The 24103-nt window shown below is 36.7% G+C and overlaps 1 protein-coding gene across 6 annotated transcripts in view; it reads right to left on the bottom strand.

Moving 5' to 3' along the window:
- znf618 (zinc finger protein 618) overlaps positions 1-24103 on the bottom strand; it is a 138396-nt gene that overhangs the window by 22548 nt on the left and 91745 nt on the right. For 5 of the 6 annotated variants that reach the window (XM_028809177.2, XM_028809176.2, XM_028809175.2 and 2 more), the window contains 6 exons: positions 19325-19402; positions 18543-18587; positions 13748-13837; positions 12441-12518; positions 11955-12044; positions 5179-5280 (listed from right to left, as the gene is read on the bottom strand). In XM_028809177.2, coding sequence (XP_028665010.1) covers positions 5179-5280; positions 11955-12044; positions 12441-12518; positions 13748-13837; positions 18543-18587; positions 19325-19402 — 483 coding nt within the window. The remainder of the gene's footprint in view (positions 1-5178; positions 5281-11954; positions 12045-12440; positions 12519-13747; positions 13838-18542; positions 18588-19324; positions 19403-24103) is intronic. The other variant, XM_028809178.2, reaches the window with a different exon arrangement.

Raw genomic sequence — 24103 nt, 5'->3', positions numbered from 1 at the left:
ACTCCATTACAAGTTCTTTACTTGAACTAGTCAACACTGTACTGGATGTGGGGCATCTCTTTTAAAGACTTCTTAAAACTGCTTTAGCTGTAGCTGTAGCTGTAAATTAGAACTTCGAGTAGCTAATGAACAGTGAGCTAAAAACTTGATTGTTCTTGTTTATCTGTCAGCTGAGGAGACTTTGTGGCAGCAAAGCAGGGGTCCAGATGGAGTATCGCCACGACTGCTGAAGGCCTGTGCATTGGAGCTGGGGAGTCCTCTACAGCACATCTTCAACCTGAGCCTGGAACAGGGGAGAGTCCCGAGGCTTTGGAAAACATCTTGCATCACCCCCGTCCCAAAGATATCACATCCTAGTGAGCTGAACGACTTCCAGCCTGTCACTCTGATGTCACATGTGATGAAGACCATGGAGCGGCTGCTGCTTCACCACCTAAGGCCACAGGCCCGCCACGCCCTCGACCCTCTGCAGTTCGCATACCAGGAGAAGGTGGGAGCGGAGGATGCCATCATCTACATGCTACACCGATCCTTCTCCCACTTGGACAGAGGCAGTAGTGCTGTAAGAATTATGTTTCTAGACTTCTCTAGCGCCTTCAACATCATCCAACCTCTGCTCCTTAGGGACAAGCTGACAGATGGGAGTAGATTCATATCTGGCGGCATGGATCATGGACTATCTTACAGACAGACCTCAGTATGTGCGTCTCGGGAACTGCAGGTCTGACATTGCGGTCAGCAACACAGGAGCGCCGCAGGGGACTGTACTTTCTCCGGTCCTGTTCAGCCTAAAGACAACGGACTTCCGGAGTCCGGCCACGTGCAAAAGTTCGCGGATGACACTGCTATCGTGGGCTGCATCAGGAATGTGCAGGAAGAGGAGTATAGGAACTTAATCAAGGACTTTGATAAATGGTGCGACTCAAACCACCTACAACTGAACACCAGCAAAACCAAGGAGCTGGTGGTGGATTTTAGGAGGACCAGGCCCCTCATGGACCCCGTGATCATCAGAGGTGACTGTGTGCAGAGGGTGCAAACCTATAAATACCTGGGAGTGCAGCTGGATGATAAATTGGACTGGACTGCCAATACTGATGCTCTGTGTAAGAAAGGACAGAGCAGACTATACTTCCTTAGAAGGCTGGCGTCCTTCAACATGAAGATGTTCTATCAGGCGGTTGTGGCGAGCGCCCTCTTCTACGCAGTGGTGTGCTGGGGAAGCAGCATAAAGAAGAGGGACGCCTCACGCCTGGACAAACTGGTGAGGTAGGTAGACTCTATTGTAGGCACGGAGCTGGACAGTTTGACATCCGTGGCAGAGCGACGGGCACTGAGCAGGCTCCTGTCAATAATGGAGAATCCACTGCATCCACTAAACAGTATCATCTCCAGACAGAGGAGCAGCTTCAGAGACAGACTGCTATCAATGTTCTGCTTCATTGACAGACTGAGGAGATCGTTCCTCCCCCACACTATGCAACTCTTCAATTCCACCCAGGGGGGTAAACGTTAAAATTATACAAAGTTATTGTCTGTCTGTATACCTACATTGTTATCGGCATTGTTATCACTCTTTAATATTGTTCTTTATCAGTATGCTGCTGTGGGAGTATGTGAATTTCCCTTTGGGATTAATAAAGTATCTATCTATTTAGGTAAATTCCTGGTTTTTATACGCTTTTCTTTAAATTGTAAAAAAGTAACAACATAATGCTTTAGCTCACTCAACACCCATGGCTGAGTTGTTGAGCAAGCAAGGACAAGCGGACTGTGACATCACTCTGCATTTGCAAAGTAAAGACATGAAATGAAAAAGCTTGTAAAATCAAGGCACTCCATAGAACCAGCAAACAAACTAAGAACAGCCTCTTCAGTGTTATATGTTGGTTTATGTGTTCTGCACCTAGCCTTTCATGTCTTATTCTATCCTATTTGAATAGTCCTTGTTCTCATCAGTAACTAGACCTATTCTACTTGTTAAAACAATTTCTTTGACACTAGTGTAACAGTCAATAACCTCTATCTACAAAGAAAGTCAAACAAAATAAAAACAGCACCTTGCACAAAAGTATCAATTATTGGAATTGTAATTCCATCCATCCATTTTCCAACCCGCTGAATCCAAACACAGGGTCACGGGGGTCTGCTGGAGCCAATCCCAGCCAACACAGGGCACAAGGCAGGAAACAATCCTGGGCAGGGTGCCAACCCACCGCAGTGGAATTGTAATTAAAAACAATTAATTTGTTCCTTTTACACACATCAAGTTGCAGCTTTCAGCATAAACTCTCCTACCTACAGTGCATCCGGAAAGTATTCACAGCGCATCACTTTTTCCACATTTTGTTATGTTACAGCCTTATTCCAAAATGGATTAAATTCATTTTTTTCCTCCGAATTCTACCCATAACACCCCATAATGACAATGTGAAAAAAGTTTACTTGAGATTTTTGCAAATTTATTAAAAATAAAAAAATTGAGAAAGCACATGTACATAAATATTCACAGCCTTTGCCATGAAGCTCAAAATTGAGCTCAGGTGCATCCTGTTTCCCCTGATCATCCTTGAGATGTTTCTGCAGCTTAATTGGAGTCCACCTGTGGTAAATTCAGTTGACTGGACATGATTTGGAAAGGCACACACCTGTCTATATAAGGTCTCGCAGTTGACAGTTCATGTCAGAGCACAAACCAAGCATGAAAGTCAAAGGAATTGTCTGTAGACCTCAGAGACAGGATTGTCTAAAGGCACAAATCTGGGGAAGGTTACAGAAAAATTTCTGCCGCTTTGAAGGTCCCAATGAGCACAGTGGCCTCCATCATCCATAAGTGGAAGAAGTTCAAAACCACCGGGACTCTTCCTAGAGATGGCTGGCCATCTAAACTGAGCGATCGGGGGAGAAGGGCCTTAGTCAGGGAGGTGACCAAGAACCTGTTGGTCACTCTGTCAGAACTCCAGAGGTCCTCTGTGGAGAGAGGAGAACCTTCCAGAAGGACAACCATCTCTGCAGCAATCTACCAATCAGGCCTGTATGGTAGAGTGGCCAGACGGAAGCCACTCCTTAGTAAAAGGCACATGGCAGCCCGCCTGGAGTTTGCCAAAAGGCACCTGAAGGACTCTCCGACCATGAGAAAGAAAATTCTATGGTCTGATGAGACAAAGATTGAACTCTTTGGTGTGAATGCCAGGCGTTACGTTTGGAGGAAACCGGGCACCGCTCATCACCAGGCCAATATTATCCCTACAGTGAAGCATGATGGTGGCAGCATCATGCTGTGGGGATGTTTTTCAGCGGCAGAGACTGGGAGACTAGTCAGGATAAAGGGAAAGATGACTGCAGCAATGTACAGAGACATCCTGGATGAAAACCTGCTCCAGAGCGCTCTCGACCTCAGGCTGGGGCGACGGTTCATCTTTCAGCAGGACAACGACCCTAAGCACACAGTCAAGATATCAAAGGAGTGGCTTCAGGACAACTCTGTGAATGTCCTTGAGTGGCCCAGCCAGAGCCCAGACTTGAATCTGATTGAACATCTCTGGAGAGATCTTAAAATGGCTGTGCACCGACGCTTCCCATCCAACCTGATGGAGCTTGAGAGGTGCTACAAAGAAGAATGGGTGAAATGGGCCAAGGATAGGTGTGCCAAGCTTGTGGCATCATATTCAACAAGACTTGAGGCTGTAATTGCTGCCAAAGGTGCATCGACAAAGTATTGAGCAAAGGCTGTGAATACTTATGTACATGGGATTTCTCAGTTTTTTATTTTTAATAAATTTGCAAAAAACTCAAATAAACTTTTTTCACGTTGTCATTATGGGGTGTTGTGTGTAGAATTCTGAGGAAAAAAATGAATTTAATCCATTTTGGAATACGGCTGTAACATAACAAAATGTGGAAAAAGTGATGTGCTGTGAATACTTTCCAGATGCACTGTAATATTATATATTTCCTATTCATCATATGGAATTTTTTAAACCTAATGCATTGACTTTATGTAAATGGATAATGTTAGTAATAAAAATTGTTATTACAAACTTCTCCCTGATCACTGGAATATGAAATTTACTAGAGCAATTTTTTTCACATCTATAAAACATGTAAAGATTCATAGTACACAAGTTTAGGTAGAGAGAGACTGATAATACTTTGTGTTCTAGCCTCTAATGGCTCTCAGTTACAAGAAAAAAAATGGATTAATAATTACTACTTACATATTTTACCATCACAAACAGGTTCAATGTTTTTTTCCTGTAAAAAACTCTTACAGTTCCATTTGTACTAAAGGTAGAAAGAGATCCAAAGGGATAAATAGTTCCTTCCTTTCAATCTTGTCAGGTTGTGTGCATGGAGTGTGCATGAACCTGAAACTCATTTCTGCACAAAGCTTTTAAGCACAACCCTGCCTATACTATGAACTTAAACAATAAGGTAACAATGAAACCCAGCTCCTCTGACAGCAACTCAAACTAAGCCATGATATGGTTGCATGCAGCAGATTCGAAAAAGGTGCTCTCTTTGTGGACAGAAAAGTTGTTCACTGTATTAATGAAGAGAGTACCAACTAACAATCCAGGCCTATGTGAAGGCTGTAACACAGGCAGACCAAATGGCATTCAATATAAAAATTACAGCACTCCAAAAATAGCCTTTCATATGTTATGTTGCATAAAGAGTATTAATAAAACCCTCATTTGTTCTTCAATAGAATGATCAACAATATCAATGAAATAATTAATTATAATACAAAATGTCACAACAATGTTATATGAGCTTCAAGCTACAGATTTGAGTATTAACATTACTTCAGTGACAAAAAGTGCATTCATTCAAACATTATGAAGCTCTTAACTTTGACAAGAAGCAGTCCCAGTAAAGATTTATGCTTAGCAGATTAATCATATTTGGTTCTTAGCATGCTATATCTCTGTGCATAAAATTGCAGACTTTTAGCATGTTAAGGACATCTGAAAACAGTTTAAAACACAAATGAAGATAGTTTAACAGTAGAAAATTAATTACACGAAATGCTTTCTATTTTTTAAATTTCACTTAATTTATCTTATCCCCTTTTATACTACATTTCTTCAGCCATAAGCACAGTTTAGTATAAGGCAGTTCCTTACTAAATTCATTACTATGACCTGGTCTGGAACAATAAACATTTATTTTTACCCATTCGGTTGTATTCGGGTTTTGGTGCTCCATGTTTGTTGTTGCCAACAAGACGTAACTTTGAAAAGGACGCTTGCTTCTCAGCAGACCAACCTGCTTTATCTAAAATATAAATTCAAAATAAATTAACATAAGGAATTGTCTGATTTCATTCACAGCTACTGTATTCACTTATTTTCAAACCAATTTCACTACATAATGTTAATCACTTTAATCTAAGGGAAAAAAAACGTAAACAAACTGGATCAGGTATATTTAAGAATGAGTAACTGAGGCATTTAACTTTAGTAAACACTGACTAAGGTTTAGGATTCCCTTATAAAGTGCCTTAAACAACCCAATGAAACATGCATATGTTTCTGGATTATACCTTTTTGTGATTGTATTTTTATTATACATGCACAATAAGAAAGTCAAAAACTAAATTTTGCTAGCATAAATACTCTAGTACCTCTAGTTTTCACAGAAATAGCTCTAACAAGAAAATAACTGTCTTAACTGAATGAAGCTCAAATAATGCGCCTTAGTAAGAAAATGTCTGTTACAGCTTCCTGCATTTTATCATATTTAATAAGACTTGAAAAAAATGAACTTTTGCTGAAATATGTTATAAGTCATCCAGTAGACCAATAACTTAAATAAACAATAGGTTTACATCCATATCAAATTTTAACTTTTATTCAAATATACATCACATTTAGCATGTCAGTCTTTTTTTTGAACACCACTTTACACAGACTTCTCGTTTTTTGAACGGGTAGCTTTTATAGCCTAGATTATCAACAACTAAAAAGGCAACTTTCTGTGCAGTGAAAGTATGCTGCCTTTTCATTTGTGGCGCGCCATGCTCTTTGACAGACAAAAGAATATCTGGTGCTGCAAGGAGAATAACTTTGCTTCTCTGGCAGAATCTATACTTTACATTAAAACATGATCTATAATATAGGGGTACTACTATGTCAGCCAATATTTGCACTCCACTGATGTAAAAGTTTGACCTCCACTGACACCCACTTATTAAGATCCTGAAACACTTCGACCATGTTTATTAGGTTACTTTCCTAATACAGAATTCCACAATTTGAATATTCATTCACCTTGACCGATAGGCACAATGATATTAATGAGAACCCAGTGTTAAACGCGTGTACTAAAGAACTCCAGGTGCTTCAAAACGCTAAGTGCTGGTGACATTTATCAGTCCTCAGAACCTCCAACACAGGTTGCATAAGATCATTTGTTTATTTAATGCTATACTTAAAAGTCTGTATTTTACAATTTTCTACGTTCTTCCATTGTCTTCACAGCCTGTCAAAATGGGCCCCGCATAGCATACGCTGAGTGTCATGGAGGTTTTCACTTGACAACCAAGAACATCTCTGTTGCAAATGTCACATGCTTATCCAGCATAAAAAATATAAATAAAAAATAAAAACTTTCAAATGGATGAAATTTTTGCTTCTGTACACAGATTGCTTAACAGAGAGCTTGCTCTGTTAACATTTGGAGATGCCCGTCTGTTTTTTATATCCAAGTGACATGCAGGTCATTTATCTGGTCTAGGCTATCTGCATTCAGAAGAGTAGAGGTTTAGATTTCTAAGACAAAGACTAGCCCTCTTAAAATGCAGAGATTGATTGATGGGTTTTTGTCAATAGACACATGTAAACTTGCATTTGTCGATTCAAAAGCACAAATTTATGTCTAAGTGACAAACAGGTCTTCATCCAATACAATAACTAAAATCCTTGGCCTATCAGCTTTTCTTGCATTTTTCTGGGGTGATCAGATTATTTTCCATGCAGATAAGCCTTACCAAGCTGCCTAAGAGGCTGTGAATTTAGTTGGAGTTGTTATACTAATGGGTGTTTCTTCATCAAAGAACTCGTTTACAAGTGATGATGCTACACTTTCTTTTCATTTTCCAGAAACTGGAGTAAAAAGAAATTTTATATGTTTTGATATATTGTTATATTTATATACAAGTACATACTGTTTTGTTTTTTGTTATATACAAATTACTTTCCATTTCTAGATATGTAAATTTAGAATGATTCAGGTAGTATTTCTGACATTTCCAGTAGTTTATAAAATTTCAGTAAATAAAATCTGACAATGTTTCAAATGATGTGCTTCCCCCATTACAATCTGCCAGAGGCAGACTGGAAATATTGAGTCTTTGACTTGTCTTGTGTGCAAACAAAATGCATGTCCTCCTTCCTGAATGTAGAAGACAGAGTGTTAAAGTGGCTTAAGAAAACGTACTGAGAAGTTTCAAGTTAAAGTGCATGCCTGTTTTCAGTGTAGTTAAACTGTTTAATGAAGACAATAAATATTTGTGATGGGAGTTATTTAACCTGTTTAAATGTTAAAACAAGTTAATGTAAAAACTTCTATAAAAAAAAAAAAAAAAAATACATAAATCACACCAGCATACAATATGCATTGGTAATCAGCCATCTATGATGCACACATGTAAATAGTATCACATTAGTACTACTTCACGTTTTTCTAAAACGCATCTGCATTTAAGAAATTGTAATTTTATTAAATTATAAATCAAAAATCTGAAAAAAGATTAAGCTATTTTACACACAAGTGAATGTCCCAGTTGGACTTACAAAACCAAACACACAGTATGAGTGTCCATCGAATAAAATAAATTATCTTTAAAAGAATAGATATTCAGCAATGTTTTGCTTCCACTTTGTTGATTATCTGGATGCTGCACTACAGTGTCAACAATTAAAATATTTATATATTTTTAATGCAATTTTCCCATAATATTGTATGTAAATACAATTAATTCGTTCCAGACTGTACAAACTGCATGTAAATAAATATATAGTTTTTTAAGCACAAAAATAGTTAATTACACCATAGAATGCACTGTGTAATAGTAAATTAAATACAAAAACATTGAATAACACTGAGAAAACCTTGAACAACAGAGAAAACTAACACTGTAAGAGTTTGCGCTACACCCTTACGAACCGCTCGCTGTAAACACTTTATGAGTTTTAAGCACAGGGAAAAAAAAATAAATGCCACTTCTCTTGCGAAACTTTTCAAATTATCCTCTACTGGCTTTAAATTCCTCACCTTCTCCACTCGAAGGAGGATTTTTTTTTTTTAGCAAATCGCCATGAATCTTCCTGGCTTTCTCGCATTAGATCGCCTCGCTTAAGCTATCCCCTGCAAGTTGCTTCTCGTTCTACCACACTAGCAACAGTTCTTCCACCTCTTCCAGCACTTGAGGCCTCTGCTTGGTTAACATTGTAACTCCTTTTGCAACATTAGCTGCTTTGTTTGGCCCTGTATATGCAAACAAAAGAAAATGGGAAACGGAGAATGGGCAATCATCAGCGTGTACGAACACGCGTAGGGAAACTGGCCGCCAGTGTTTTTATTCGCCACCAGTGTGCATGTGGTTGTGAACAGATGCAAAATTTTGGCAAACTTTTTGATCGTAACCCAATTTGCACATGTTCGGATTCGTTCGTGACCAGAGGTTCTACTGTATTCTGAAAAACTACTTGCAGTTGCCCAGCGTACTACTTCAGTAGCTTAGGACTATCACTATGAGGTCCAGCAGCTTTGCCCGGATTGCGTTTCCTCAGTTCTTTCATTACATAGGTCACTGCGAAGGTCAGTCCAGGGTAGATGGAAGGTTTGCAGAGGGGTTGACTAAGTCTCATAGCTGGTACATGAGGACAGAGACACTGGCAGTTGTTATGTGGTGTGAATGTAAAGTGAGGAGGAAGTAGGATCTTTGGATCATGGTACATAGTCCATTATTTGCACAGCAAAGTAGATAGGGTTAAACAAGGAAGGTGGGACCTCATCAGAAACTGGTTAGGTAAACTAAGCAGGAAGGCTGTGTTCAAACCTGATAAAGACTTAATTTACTCCTCTCCCAACAGCCAACATCTCCTGATCTAGAGTTGAACTATTTATTCTAGCTTGATGCTCCAACTACCCCTGTAGTTCTATTTGACCTCATTGAACTTTTCCTTTGCCTTTCTCTGTACCCTGTCCAATTTCCCCAAACCCTCTTTTTTACTCTCTTTTTTGATTAGTAAGAGATGTGCTACATTTTTCCTTAGGACAGATAAAAGGCAGGTGACAGAGAGAGGTTTAAATTGGCTACAAGAGATTTTTTTAAACAAAAAGAAATATAAAAGTGGTAAGCAAAAACCGCTTAGGAGCTGCACTATGGAAAGAGTAAGCAGGACCACACCACATGAGAAAATTGTAAGCTCTGCTTTCTCTGTCATCTGTTTGAGATCCAAAAATAGTTTTGTTTTTTTACTCCCCCCAACAAACAGCAGCCGCAATGCAAAACATTTTCAAGAAGAAAATCGGAGCATACAAAGTTCAATATATACCTTTCAAAATGTTTGTTTTTGGTTTATAGTTATAATATTTTGCCCCGTGTATAGCACATGATCTTGTATATCAATACTTCCTCATCCTGCAGAACAGGTAATTGCCTATTACTGAAAAGATAGGGAGGCAGGGCGCAGACTGCTGTCTCACAACATGGAGACTAGGTTTCACACCCTGAGTACTTCCCTGCATGGATTTTGTATGGGTTTCCTCCTATAATCCAAAGACCTGTAGGTTAGGTGAACTGACATTGCTAAACTGGCCCTTGTGAGAGATTGTGTTTGTGTGTTCATCCTTTAATAGACTGGCGCCCTTGTCCATTTCTCGCTCCTGCATTGCATCCAATGACTACTGGGATAGGCTCTAGCTGCCTCGAGACCCTGCTCTAGGTTAGGAAAATGGATGGAAGGATAGATGAAAATCTAAATTCCATTGAAATCGGAATTAAAGTGATTGATTGAATAAGATACCTAAATCCCATAAATAAAAATTGTGTAAGATAGTGAATATGCTCATTGTGCTAAAAATATAAAACCATTACAAAAGAAGCCCATGAAACTGTAAACCTACTAGTATGCAAAATTAAAAAAAGGGAAAATGTATGTATATTAATTACAGTGGGGCAAAAAAGTATTTAGTCAGCCACCAATTGTGTAAGTTCTCCCACTTAAAAAGATGAGAGAGGCCTGTAATTTTCATCATAGGTATACCTCAACTATGAGAGACAAAATGAGAAAAAAAAAATCCAGAAGATCACATTGTCTGATTTTTAAAGAATTTATTTGCAAATTATGGTGGAAAATAAGTATTTGGTCACCTACAAACAAGCAAGATTTCTGGCTCTCACAGACCTGTAACTTCTTCTGTAAGAGGCTCCTCTGTCCTCCACGCGTTACCTGTACTAATGGCACCTGTTTGAACTTGTTATCAATATAAAAGACACCTGTCCACGACCTCAAACAGTCACACTCCAAACTCCACTATGGCCAAGACCAAAGAGCTGTCAAAGGACACCAGAAACAAAATTGTAGACCTGCACCAGGCTGGGAAGACTGAATCTGCAATAGGTAAGCAGCTTGGTGTGAAGAAATCAACTGTGGGAGCAATTATTAGAAAATGGAAGACATACAAGACCACTGATAATCTCTCTCGATCTGGGGCTCCACGTAAGATCTCACCCCGTGGGGTCAAAATGATCACAAGAACGGTGAGCAAAAATCCCAGAACCACACGGGGGGACCTAGTGAATGACCTGCAGAGAGCTGGGACCAAAGTAACAAAGGCTACCATCAGTAACACACTACGCCACCAGGGACTCAAATCCTGCAGTGCCAGACGTGTCCCCCTGCTTAAGCCAGTACATGTGCAGGCCCGTCTGAAGTTTGCTAGAGAGTATTTGGATGATCCAGAGGAGGATTGGGAGAATGTTATATGGTCAGATGAAACCAAAATAGAACTTTTAAAAATTCTACTCGTCGTGTTTGGAGGAGAAAGAATGCTGAGTTGCATCCAAAGAACACCATACCTACTGCAAAGCATGGGGGTGGAAACATCATGCTTTGGGACTGTTTTTCTGCAAAGGGACCAGGACGACTGATCCGTGTAAAGGAAAGAATGAATGGGGCCATGTATCGTCAGATTTTGAGTGAAAACCTCCTTCCATCAGCAAGGGCATTGAAGATGAAACGTGGCTGGGTCTTTCAGCATGACAATGATCCCAAACACACCGCCCGGGTAACGAAGGAGTGGCTTTGTAAGAAGCATTTCAAGGTCCTGGAGTGGCCTAGCCAGTCTCCAGATCTCAACCCCATAGAAAATCTTTGGAGGGAGCTGAAAGTCCGTGTTGCCCAGCGACAGCCCCAACATCACTGCTCTTGAGGAGATCTGCATGGAGGAATGGGCCAAAATACCAGCAACAGTGTGTGAAAACCTTGTGAAGACTTACAGAAAACGTTTGACCTCTGTCATTGCCATCAAAGGGTATATAACAAAGTACTGAGATGAACTTTTGTTATTAACCAAATACTTTTTTTCCCACCATAATTTGCAAATAAATTCTTCAAAAATGAGACAATGTGATTTTCTGGATTTTCTTTCTCATTTTGTCTCTCATAGTTGAGGTATACCTATGATGAAAATTACAGGCCTCTCTCATCTTTTTTAGTGGGAGAACTTGCACAATTGGTGGCTGACTAAATACTTTTTTGCCCCACTGTACATAATGTTTTCAAAAGTTCACGAAGCAACTCCACCAACTAATTCATTTTATAAACACATAAAAGAGGTGTTATTTACATTTACTACAAATTCATGTATATATTATAATAAAAAAATTGACATCACATTGACAATAGCATTCTCCTCAAATGAGCAATCTGATCACCTACTTGGAGGTGCATGTAATGCAACATGTTCCTGGTATGGATTAAAGTACTTGTATTGTTTGCCACAGAATTCACACACATAATTTCCAGATTCTGTAAAGAAAAAAAGAACAATAAAATGATTTAGCATTTCTTTTCTGAAAGAAATGTCAGAAATTACTCCTCTAAGTTCTTAAAATACTAATTAAAATGCTAATTTAAAAAGTTAAAAAGAAATTAAGATTAAATTTATATTTTGTTACTGATACTGGCAATTTCTTTCTTGAACCGTATCTGTAGAATATTAAACTTCACATCCTCATAATAAAAACAAAATCTGCCACAGGAACAAGTTCTCATAATATTTATTAAATATAATCATTATTTAAATATATATTTTTATAATCTAACCCCCATTTAGATCTATGCTGCAATAATGTTGCTATAATTCATGTTGGTTTTTGTTTAAACCCCAAATTAAAATAGATTTTGACAGCAGAGAAGTCCTACTTGGTCCTATTTTTTGGAAAGGTTCCACTGGCTCTTCTTTAGGATCATCAAATCGAATAACAGCCTGATCATATGGATCTGAAAGAGGAAAGTCACTTTATAGAGCTCATTTATTCTCTGTGTGGATGTGGGCGTGGAATTACAGTGTAAACCAAAAGAAATTTAATACATTCATTTGTCAAAGCCATTTCAAATTCATTTCGAGATCTGTATTATGAGCCTTTGGTGTTTGAGATTTGAAACAGCTAAATACTAAAGCATCTAATTCATCATTGACTGTGTCAGTAATGTTTACAGCAGATGCTGTTTTAGCATCCATTTTTGTTCTTTAATTTGAAATGTTTTATTAAGATTTTAAAAACATAAGGCTCTTGATGCATTTCATTTGAACCAGGTAGAAGCTTTCATTTTTATGGCTTTATATCTCTCATTTAATAAATAATCCCTTTGTAGCTGGCCACAGGCTCAATACTGCTTCTAATAAAATTCAACAAGAACTGAATCACTCATTCTAGTGATGAAAATTTTAATCAGTTGCTATGGCAAAGCACAAAATTTAAGAAAGAACAATGAACAAGCAGAACAACAATTATACATTATCAAGAGTGTGTGTGTTTGTCTTATCATTTACCATCAAACAACCTTATGACCATAAGTTACTCACTCTTATTGACCTGGATATATAGGATGTCTATAAAATTTATACACATTTTAATAAACAAAACACCATGATGACATACGGCTAAGACAAATGTGATTGGTGGTTAATATATGTTTAGGGGCCACTATGGCTGTGGCACTACTGGGTACTTGTACTGAGGTAAATCTGTAGATTAAAGTAACATGATGTGCAACTAGTTTATTGTACTGAATATTAAACAACATAATATAGAACATTATTCTAAAACAATGTAAGATTTCTACTGCATTTTAGTTAAATATTTGTTGCATGAACATCTAAAAATGGATATAAATTCTGAGACATCCTTGACATTAAAAGCATGCCTTTCTAAATGTAAAAATCAAAGTATAAGCAAAAAGGACATTTTATAGATGTTAAAACCTAAACTTATCAACCTAAAAGAATGAAACACAAAAGGTGACAACATATGCTATACTCAAGACTTTAAAACCTCAACATATACATTTCTGAACGTTTCACAACTAATAAAATTAAAATATTATGCAGAGAGAGAGAGAGAGAGAGAGAGAGAGAGACATTAAATGTGGTAATATCAAGCATTTATAAGTGCTTTCGAGCTGAAACCAAGCATACACACATTTATAGAAAAAGAAATGAACTTTACCATCCACAGCATGTAGATCTCTGTGCTCCTGGAAACAACTGTAGTATTTATATTTCTTTCCACAGATGTCACAGGCATACCTAAAATTATCTACATTAGTGTGCAGAAAAAAGTGAGATATTGTAAGAAATTTCCTCAGGAATTTAAGCCTCAGAAAATACTTAGCAAAAATCAAGATGAGAAAAAAAAAAAAAGATTTGGAAATGTATTTTGTAGCTAGCAGTGGAGAACAGTCACATATGTTCTTGTAGTAGATAAAACAAATTGTTTTATTCAAGCATCTATGTTCAGCTGAAATATATTGAAATAAAGGAAATGTATAAATAAATAAAAGAATGTTAATAACATAAATAAAGGGGTGTTAATCAAACATGAAGCAGGGGACTACATACCTGAAAGCAGGAGACACCGGAATTTGCTAATAAGCCAAGTTTTTATTGGTTTGTGCTCAAGAGGTTAGTTAATGTAGACATTAACAGTATTTGCCTTCTCACTACCCATACAGACAAACATGTGCTGGTTAAATTAGCATTGATTTTGTGAAAATTTTGTTATTAATTGATTGACACATGTTTGGAAGAAAAGGATTATACTAAGAGCATAAAATATATGACATGCCCATTGAAATCTATTGCTCATCCTTGTACATTGTGAAAGTCTCACTCTTGTGCCCATGCCTAGGATAATATTTAAGGCCCCATTAAGTTATCATTGTTTTGAGGTCTAAATAATATTATAAACTGAATTGGATTCTTTCTTTAGTGTATAATGGTTACCTCGTCTTAAATATCTCACTAAGGATGCTGGAAGGAAATTTATCAGCTTCACTAAGGCTGCGATAAAGAACAAAATTACCAGACTTTAACTATTTCCTGCATAGCAGAAATATGTTAAGTACATTACACAGTTATTCACTGTGCCCTAGAGTTGTTGGCTCAGTGCTGAAGTCAATTTTCCTGTCCATAGTACCACTCTAAAACAATTGTACTATACACCTGTAGAGGTAAAAAGGACTGATCTTAATTTTATGTTTTATTAGATTTTCTCTCACAGTTTGAGGTAGATCCCCCATTTTAATACATAATGCAGGACAGGTACATCCTAAAAACTGGAATTAATAGGAAATAAAGAAGCAGCAAAGGAAAACACAGTTGTATAAGGCATATAGGATTAATAGCGCTAATGCTACTTATAGGGCATATCAGAGCATGAGTATAACCATCAAGAAGGAATTTTGGGAAACCAAAAAGCAATTAGAGAAGGACATTGCAAATATGGTAAAAGATGACTCAAAGTGTTTTTTTCAGTATTTTAGTAGAAAAAGAACATTCAAGGAGGAGTAAAGGGGTATTAAAATATACAGACAGAGAAACAGAAGATGCTCTAAACTCTTAAGCATTTTTCTGAGGTCTTTACATGTGAGGAACTGGATAACCACTGAACAGTAACAGGGACTACTAAGGAGGTGCTGAGTAATTTGGAAATTGTACAGGGAGAAGTACTGCTAAGATTAAATAGGCTTAAATCGCATAAATCCCCATGACCAGATAACATTTATCTTTTGAGTACATAAGAAAGTTAATGAGCACATATAAATAAACCCTTAACGTGTATTTTTAGGAAGTCACTGCACACTGGGGACATTCCTATGCACTGGAAAATGGCAAATAGTATCCCATTATTTAAAATGATTTGATGAGGCACATCCAAGTAAGTATAGGCCATTAAGTTTAACATACATCACAGGTAAATTCGTGTAAGATATTCTTAAAGATGAGATTGAGCAACACAACGCAAGAATATATGAGCAGTCAGCATAGGTTCAGACAAAGGAGGTCATGCAGGAATTCTATGAGGAAAAGGATGAGATCAGAATGATATTATCTATCTTGACTTTCAGAAAGCATTTGATAAGGTTCCACAAGAGAGGTTGGGCATCGCACTAAAAAAGAGGTCATCATTCAGGGGTGTGGTGTTTAGTGTTTATGGGTACAGAATTGGCTAAAACACAGGAAGTAGAAGGTTATGGTTATCAAAATCAAGTTAAGAGTGGTGTTGCACAGTGGTCAGTTCTAGAGCTGTTACTATTTTTAAATATATAATGATTTGGACAGGTTTAGCAGATGATACCAAGCTAGGTGGATTGGCAGATATTCTAGAATTAAGTGAATCGTTACAGAGGGACTTGGACAGAATACGGGCTTGGGCAGATTTGTGACAGACAAAATTTAACGTTAAGTAAACGTAAATAAAATATTACACATAAAAAGGACAAATGTTAGATCTGAACACACAAAGGAAGGTCTGAAAATTGAAGTTACTCCCTATGAGAAGGATTTATGAGCCATAGTAAACTTGGTCAATATCAACTACCAGACAGTGTTCTGAAGCTATTACGAATGCTAACAGAATGTTGGTTATACAGCACGAAGTGAACAGTACAAGACAAAGGAGGTTATGCTGAAGCTTTATAACTAATAGGTTAGACCTCTTCTGGGGTACTGCGTGCAGTTTTGGTCTCTAAACTTCAAAACGATATAGGAGTGCTAGAAACAGTCCTGAGAAAAGCAAATAGCATATTCCAGGACTACAGTGGAGGAGTTATGAGGAAAGATTAAAACAGTAGAGCCTTTTCAGTTTAAGCAAAAGGAAATTAAAAGGTGACATGATTGAAGTGTTCAAAACTAAGAAAGGAATTAATGCATTGGATCAAGACTGTTATTTTAAAATGAGATCTGCAAGAACACATACAGTTGGAAACTAAAATATTGCACAAACAGTAGGATGTTTTCCTTCAAATGGAGATCCTTAGATATATGGAATTTACCAAGTAGAGTGGTAGACAGTAGGACTTTAGGGTCCTTCAAAACTGACACTTGATGTTATTTTAGAGGAATTAAGTGGATAAGACGAGCAATCTTTGTTGAACTGAATGGTCTGTTCTCGTCTAAATCTCTCCAATTAAACTTAGACAAAATGGCACTGCTACATTTTCCCTACTCTGTATGTTTGTGCATTTTCCCTGTGATGGACTGGAACCTTGTCCAGGAATTATTCCTGCCTTGTATCAGTCCGATGATTGCTGGGATAGGCTTCAGCTCTACATGCAATCCTGCCATAAGAAATCAGGATGGATGCCTATAACATCTGTTTAGTTCTTGATCCTTGATTAATTAAAGTCAAGTCAAGTCAAGTCAAGCTTTATTGTCATCCTAACAATATACTTACAGTACACAGTGGGACGAAATATCATCCTCCAGAGTCAAAAGGTGCAATACACAAGATATATATAAAACTATGATAAAAAAAATAAAATTACATGCTACATGCAGTGCTTTAAGTAAAAAGAAATCACTACTGGTACTATTTTTGAAGGCTGGTCCTCCTTGTGATGCATCTCAAACTTCACACAATTTCTACATTCAGCTGGTATGTGGGAGTCCCCTTCTGAGTTTTAGGCAAACTGTTAAAAGTACATGTAGATGCTTCGGACAAGTTACATCAGTCAGAGGATGGGTGGCTATAAAAATGGCAAACCATGCAAAGTTGCACACTTTGTGGTGGTCCTTTTATGGATGGCAAACTACTAAAAGACCCTGAAATGACCATGAATGTGAATTTCCCCTTGGGATTAATAAAGTATCTATCTATCTGAATCCATTACCACTGCACAGCAAAGTAATACAATACAATGTCAAAGTTGGAGCTGGGGATGGTTGGGAGGAAGGGTGTGCTTACTGTCAGATTGTGAGATATCACAACTATTTACAACAGGAACTCCACGGCTAATACAGAAAAATAACCCACTTCAAGCTCAGGTTACGTGTCTGCTCATTATTCTCTCTCACTGTAGCAACACACAGTATCTTTGCGGAAGAAAAAAAGTTACTGTATAGTGAAAGAATATAAGCAATCGCCTGACTTTTTTCCAGTTATTGTCTAGTTACGTACAAAACTAAGACAGCAATTTACATCTACACATCAACATTCAACGTCAGTAACAACACATGGTCATGACTTCTTGAGGTGAATGAAATCCCAGCCAACTCTGAAGGGGGTAGCACCGCCACAGAGTAAGACAAAGGGGGTAGTAAACTGCAGAGCCAAACTCCTTTTAAAATGTTTAAATCTCACAACAATTGTTTGTTTTTTCCTTCTTTAAACAACATGGATTAGTTGTTTTGCAATGTGTGTGTGTAATATCAAAAGATGTGGATCGATACCCGATAACATTTTAGGCTTGAAAAATGGACGTATTTAGTAAGTTTCAAGGCCTTTTCTATCACCTATTTACTCATGTACCTTAAAAGCCCTACTGTAAACTGCAACAGCAGGTAAAATATTTGAAACGGATTAAATAAAAAAAAAAAAAAAACCACTTCAATTAAGAACACAACTTCAAGGAGGTAAATTACTGTATACTCTGATTATGAAGAAATAACTTTTGACTTGAAAAATACCAAACTTGTTACGTTTTATTTTTTCATATGTATATTTAATTTAGCAAGACTATTCATAAATGTGGAGTGGGAGTAACTGGAGAGTGATCTAAAAGTGAAATACATTAGTAAGTCCAGCAACAATGTGGAGCTGGGAAAAAAAAAATATGAAGACCACTTAATTGTGGGAGTTAACATAATGAATACTACTGCTGGCCTGAAATCGCTAAACACGTTAAGCCCTGTAATTCTGAAGAATATATTTAACTTCTTATGATAGGTAGAAACACTTATACTATACAGATATAATGCACAGATTTATGGAGAACATCACTTATCCAACATTTTTCACTTACTATTTACTCCCTGGGAACCGCCTTCACCTGCTCCAGGTTCCGTTTCTACAAATGAAGAAAAAACAAGATTAAATATCTATTTAATATCTATTTATAATCTAATGTCTATTTGCAATGCTCATACAAACAAACACTACATATTTCAGTTTTTAATTACTGCCATTATATAGCCTATTTGATAAATATATTAAAACATAAATTAAAAAGCTTGGTGCATCAAATATTACATAGGACAAGAGGGAAAAAAGGAGACAATGTGACAGGCTGTTCCAATGACCAAATGGGATACAAAGGACAACCTTTATACTAAGCATGCATGAAAGAAACAAAGGACAGGCAGAAGAAATATTTTCAGGATAGGATCTAAGGTGTTAAAGAGGACATCATTACAACATATAAAGCCCATATATCTAAGCAGTGTACTCAAAATGAATTTGCAGAAGGCAGTTTTTACACAGAAATAAATTTAGCAACTGACAGGGGGTCAATTCAATTCTCACTTCACTTAACGGGTACTAGGGTCCCGTTGGCTCTGATAGAGGGCAATCAGATCTAGGGATTAAATCCTAAATGTCAGCTTCTTTAAATATGACATCGTAAATAAGTGATGTCTTAACAGTATAACCCCAAAATACAAGAAGTCAGTAGCACATAACATTAAGTACAATTCAATTTTTAATGGTTTGTTTTAAAGTTTCAAAACTTAGTATATTGATTTACATAAATTCAATTTTTAATGGTTTGTTTTAAAGTTTCAAAACTTAGTATATTGATTTACATACCCGTATGTGCTCGGACATGAGTCTGAAAGCAGTTATAGTATTTGTACTTCTTCCCACAGACTCCACAAACATACGACCCTGGAAAAAAATAATATACTGAAATTAAGTTCAATTTTTGTTTTTTTAATGCCTTTTCAATAACATCACAAAAATGTGAGTAAAGCAGCAGCCAGTTCACCATTACAAAGTAGTATTTGTAGTTATATTACAAAGGCAGTCTTAGAACTACAAATATTGCTGCATTGGGTTCTTAAAAGCATACAAAAAAGTCGGGGCCTCTCTTGCAGATTTTTATTTCTACAGCAACTGTATTAAATGTGAAATGCACAATGTAAGCTTACTTGGGATAACGTTAAATAACAATAATAATAATTCATTACATTTATATAGCGCTTTTCTCAGTACTCAAAGCGCTATCCACACAGGGAGGAACTGGGAAGTGAACCCACAATCTTCCACAGTCTCCTTACTGCAAAGCAGCAGCGCTACCACTGCGCCACCTGTGAGGACAAAGTCATTAAGTCATTGATCAGTACAGGTGAAACATGTTACATGTTTTACATGATAAACAAAAAAATGCTTACATTTTTAAGATGTTTGCTTTTATTTATTATAATTATTCCACATGTTTTTGTTCCTAGTTTATCATTAGAGAGTATCTGGGAAATGGCACCTATCCTGGCAGAAATGACAGAAGAGTAAGAAGACAGATGGGATGGCATTTAATTCAGAGCACACTTATGCACACAGCCACACATGATTATTTTAGGAGAATTTAAATTTGTTAGTGGACCTTGGGACACAAATGGTAACTTTGCCACTATGAGGAATATATTCAAATTTCAAAGACACAACGTCTGGGCTACAATTTCAGGACTATTTTTTTTTCCTTTTCATTTAAAAAGTAAAAATGCATAATCTAATGCACAATTTAAAATACACATCAGTAAGCAATATATACTAGGCCAAAAAAAAAAAACTTGTACCAAAAAGCAGAGGAGTATGGCCAAATATTAAAAATTTTTTGTTTGTTTTTTTATATGTCCATGAAAAACACAAGAGGGCCAAAGGACGGAGTTCACCAGAAGCAATCAATTCACAGAAAGGGCAGGAACTCACTGACATCAACAGTGTCACGTACAGTAAAACAAAGAGTCAATGATGTGCTTGTCAGTCCTGCAAATAAACAAAGCAACTGTTGATCTTCTTGAGACTAAGTTCATTAAGAAGGGTCTAGCTGCAGACCCCCCAGAGTGTTGTGATTCAGCTGCTCTGCTGAACAGCCAATCAAATTTCTTGTTTATGTCACATGATTTACATTCATGAGTACAATATCCTACAGCCCTAATCTTAACCATAGCATTATGTATGTTTTATGATAAGGAAGTGTGACTTTAGACCTTGAAATGGGCATGCTATAGAAGACTGAGTGTATGGTGTAACTTCACTGATGTAAAATGGAAAGACTGCTAAATGTCATTGGATGCATGCAATTTGATTGGTTCGTCAAAAGAGCAGAGCTCTTGAGGGTCTGCAGCTACATCACTGAGGTGACCAGCACAGACCAAGCCGGTCAAAATAGTGTGACAGTGGAACCGCATTGATGGAGATGGACCTAGAAAACTTCTTTTTAGTGTGAAAGACACAATCTTACAGCAGAACAGATGGATTGTGCAGCAGTGCCTGTGTCGAAGCTTTCTCTATTTAGGATAATTTTGTAAATCTGTGTTTATTGTAGGGAAACATCTCAGGCCATAAACTGATAGCTTATTCAGGCAAGACTCCATACTTGGCATTCACTACACATTTTTCCATTGAAAGCTTGTCATTACCATTTTTCCTGTCCTGCAGGGCACTATTCAGCTCATGGATGATTTCATGCCATGATACGAGGCTTGGGAAGGGTGCTTTATCAATAAAATGTATTATTATTATTATATAAAAAAAAAAAAAGGACAAAACACTGACTGACTAACCAATACAGAGTCATAATGGGCATGGACCCCATACCATACGCATCTCAGGAAGGAATAACGGTCAAATGCAACATACATTCACTCACATTGGGTGGTGTCAATCACCCTAGCATGGAAAAAAAAAAAAAATTGTACATTTAGAGAAAAAAGGAAAGCTCAAGAGATATGGTGAGAAAATGCCAGGATTGGAACCAAAACCTTAGAATATGGACTCACTTTAAACTAAAAATCTAGTGTTAGCAGGACATTAGTTTTTATGGGGTTGGGATCTAGGGCATGTAACTGTATGAGATGGTGCACACTTAGTGTATTCAAATGTAACATCCTATAGAAACTGAACTAGATGTTAGACTAGGATCTTCTGCAAAAAATGTAATATTAGCAGCTCTTAACAGTGAATTTTCAAACATCATGAGCTGCAAAAACTTATAATACCAAGCTTGTGTGAACATAAAATAGAAATACAATATCAAAAAGGGAAAAAATGTATTACAGCAAACTGTAAATAAACTAACAATAGTAACTGAAAATCTATGTTCCCAAATTATACAACAACAAATTAAAATGTGTCACATCAATATGCCAAAATGACTGTGTCATAGGAATCCCTTATCATCTGACAGTTTACAACCAAAATGCCACAAACATCTCTTTGGTCATAAACAGGTAGCTTTTTGTTCAGCAATACCATATGTAAAGGATAATGGAAAACTGGGCTGCCTGGATCAGTATTGAACGTTGTAGCTATGAAAATATATCATCACAACCATAAATTCTCAGTTTACAGTATATACATTTGCAAAGCAAGTTTCTCATGATAAAACATTTATAATATTAGCAATTAACCCTATATATACACACTTGAAAAGTATAACATTTGAGAGAATATGACCACCTGCAAGAGATATGGCGAGAAACAACTAGGCCACGAGGAGCTAGTTATGCATATGTTAACTGGAGGGGATGATACGTTGCACAACTAAATCTTAGTAGTTGGAAACCACAAAACAAGACAAAACGAAGGTTGTCTACCATTTATTCTTATATGCTGTGTTGATATAACAAGTTCTTTGTAATATGGCAGCAGTACCATATTTGTTTAAAATGTCAGCTTTCAATTAAAAGAAGCATTCATCAGGTACAGTTATTACCAATTGAAATCTGAATTTTAAAATTAGAAACAACAGTAATTAACATATGTATTAGGAATACACATAAAACATACACATCAATCAAATGATCGTTACGTTTATGGATTTGTTGAAGAATTACTAATGCGGTTTGTTTATTTGATACGATACATTTGAACACCTCAAAAAGCACAAAACTCTCTGCAGACAGCAATGCTCTTTAAAACAAACAAATAAATAAAAAACAAAAAATTGGGAGTGGTCTCTCATATACTCAGATATGGGGATGGCTAAACCACAAAAGAATGATAATATTTTTATATCATGTACATTAAAGAACCATCAACAACAAACCAAATCAAATCAATAACACACTGAACAATTATTATAACAGTAAAGTGGAATAAATCGGTCTCTGCTGCTGCATGAATAAAAGGTAAAGTACCACTTCCGGTTAACGACGATAGCCCACAAGTCGATAGAAATCTACATTTTGTACCTAATACTTGTATGAAAAATTTGGTTTACCTAAGTGAAAGCATACTCAAGTTATTGTGTTTACATACACATACACACACAGACATACTGTAATTAAAAAATTATGTATTTCCAGACTATGGGAAGTCTAAAACATCGAGATTCATCAAAATCTCAACATTGAATCTTTCAACAATTACAATACTTTCCCTAAATTCGTACACGAGAAAGTAAAATGTGAGTTTGACACAGAAACAGCAAACACCAATATAAAGACCACAGAGAGAACGTAACGCATCATGGAGAGTGGAGAATATTCCCCCAGTATTAATTTTATCCTTAACACAACAACCATCACTTCAATATAATTTTAAATACTTGCTTCTCCCTAAACGATCTCAGTATGTACCTGTGGTCATGTACTGAATCTTCTGCTACTAAAAGTAACCACTTAAGGGAGGAGCATTTTCACCATTTTGATGATTCTAGTGCGCAAACAGATTACTAAAAACAAAGTTTTTTTTAATGAAATAGGAAGGATATTAACGTCTGTACTTGGCATTACGAAGGACTGACAAGTATTTTATGAAGGATAACATGCTTCGAGTGTTTTGTGGAAAAATAAGTGTAATAGTGATACCTGCCAGTTGCTGTTCATTTGGCGATTACAAAAGCAGACAGCTAAGAGACGAGGAAAGATACATGCTGAACATCAAATAGACAACACAAGTGTGATAAATTTACTGTTGCTTCTCAAAAGACATACAGTCGCTTTGCTTGGTACAGTAACTACACAGTTCACTAAATTAACCCATTTTATCTGCCAAACTGAAAACAAGTTCAACTCAATTTTGTTAACCGTTACAGAATCTGATATTTTGATAAAACATAAAAACAACACCTACAAAATACAATGCATTAAACAAAAGAATTGTCAAACTGTGGAGTCCCAAGTGTTTGTGTATGACATCTCAGATGTTGCACAACAATTACGTGTAGGATGATTTAACAATCAGAATGAATTTCAGCCCCTGCCTAATCAATCAAAAACATCAAAATAGATCTGGAGAGTAATGCAAAATTTTAATACTATCTTTTGAAAATACTAGAAATGGCAAATAACAGGGGCTATAAAAATAATAAATTCTGCTGAAATTCTTCAAATTCTTTTTGTTACAGTATGTTGTATATTAAAG

Source organism: Erpetoichthys calabaricus, chromosome 9, assembly GCF_900747795.2.
Source record: "Erpetoichthys calabaricus chromosome 9, fErpCal1.3, whole genome shotgun sequence".
NCBI lineage: Eukaryota > Metazoa > Chordata > Cladistia > Polypteriformes > Polypteridae > Erpetoichthys > Erpetoichthys calabaricus.
Note: the sequence above shows the minus strand (reverse complement) of the source record. Positions and strands in the feature narration are given on the sequence as shown.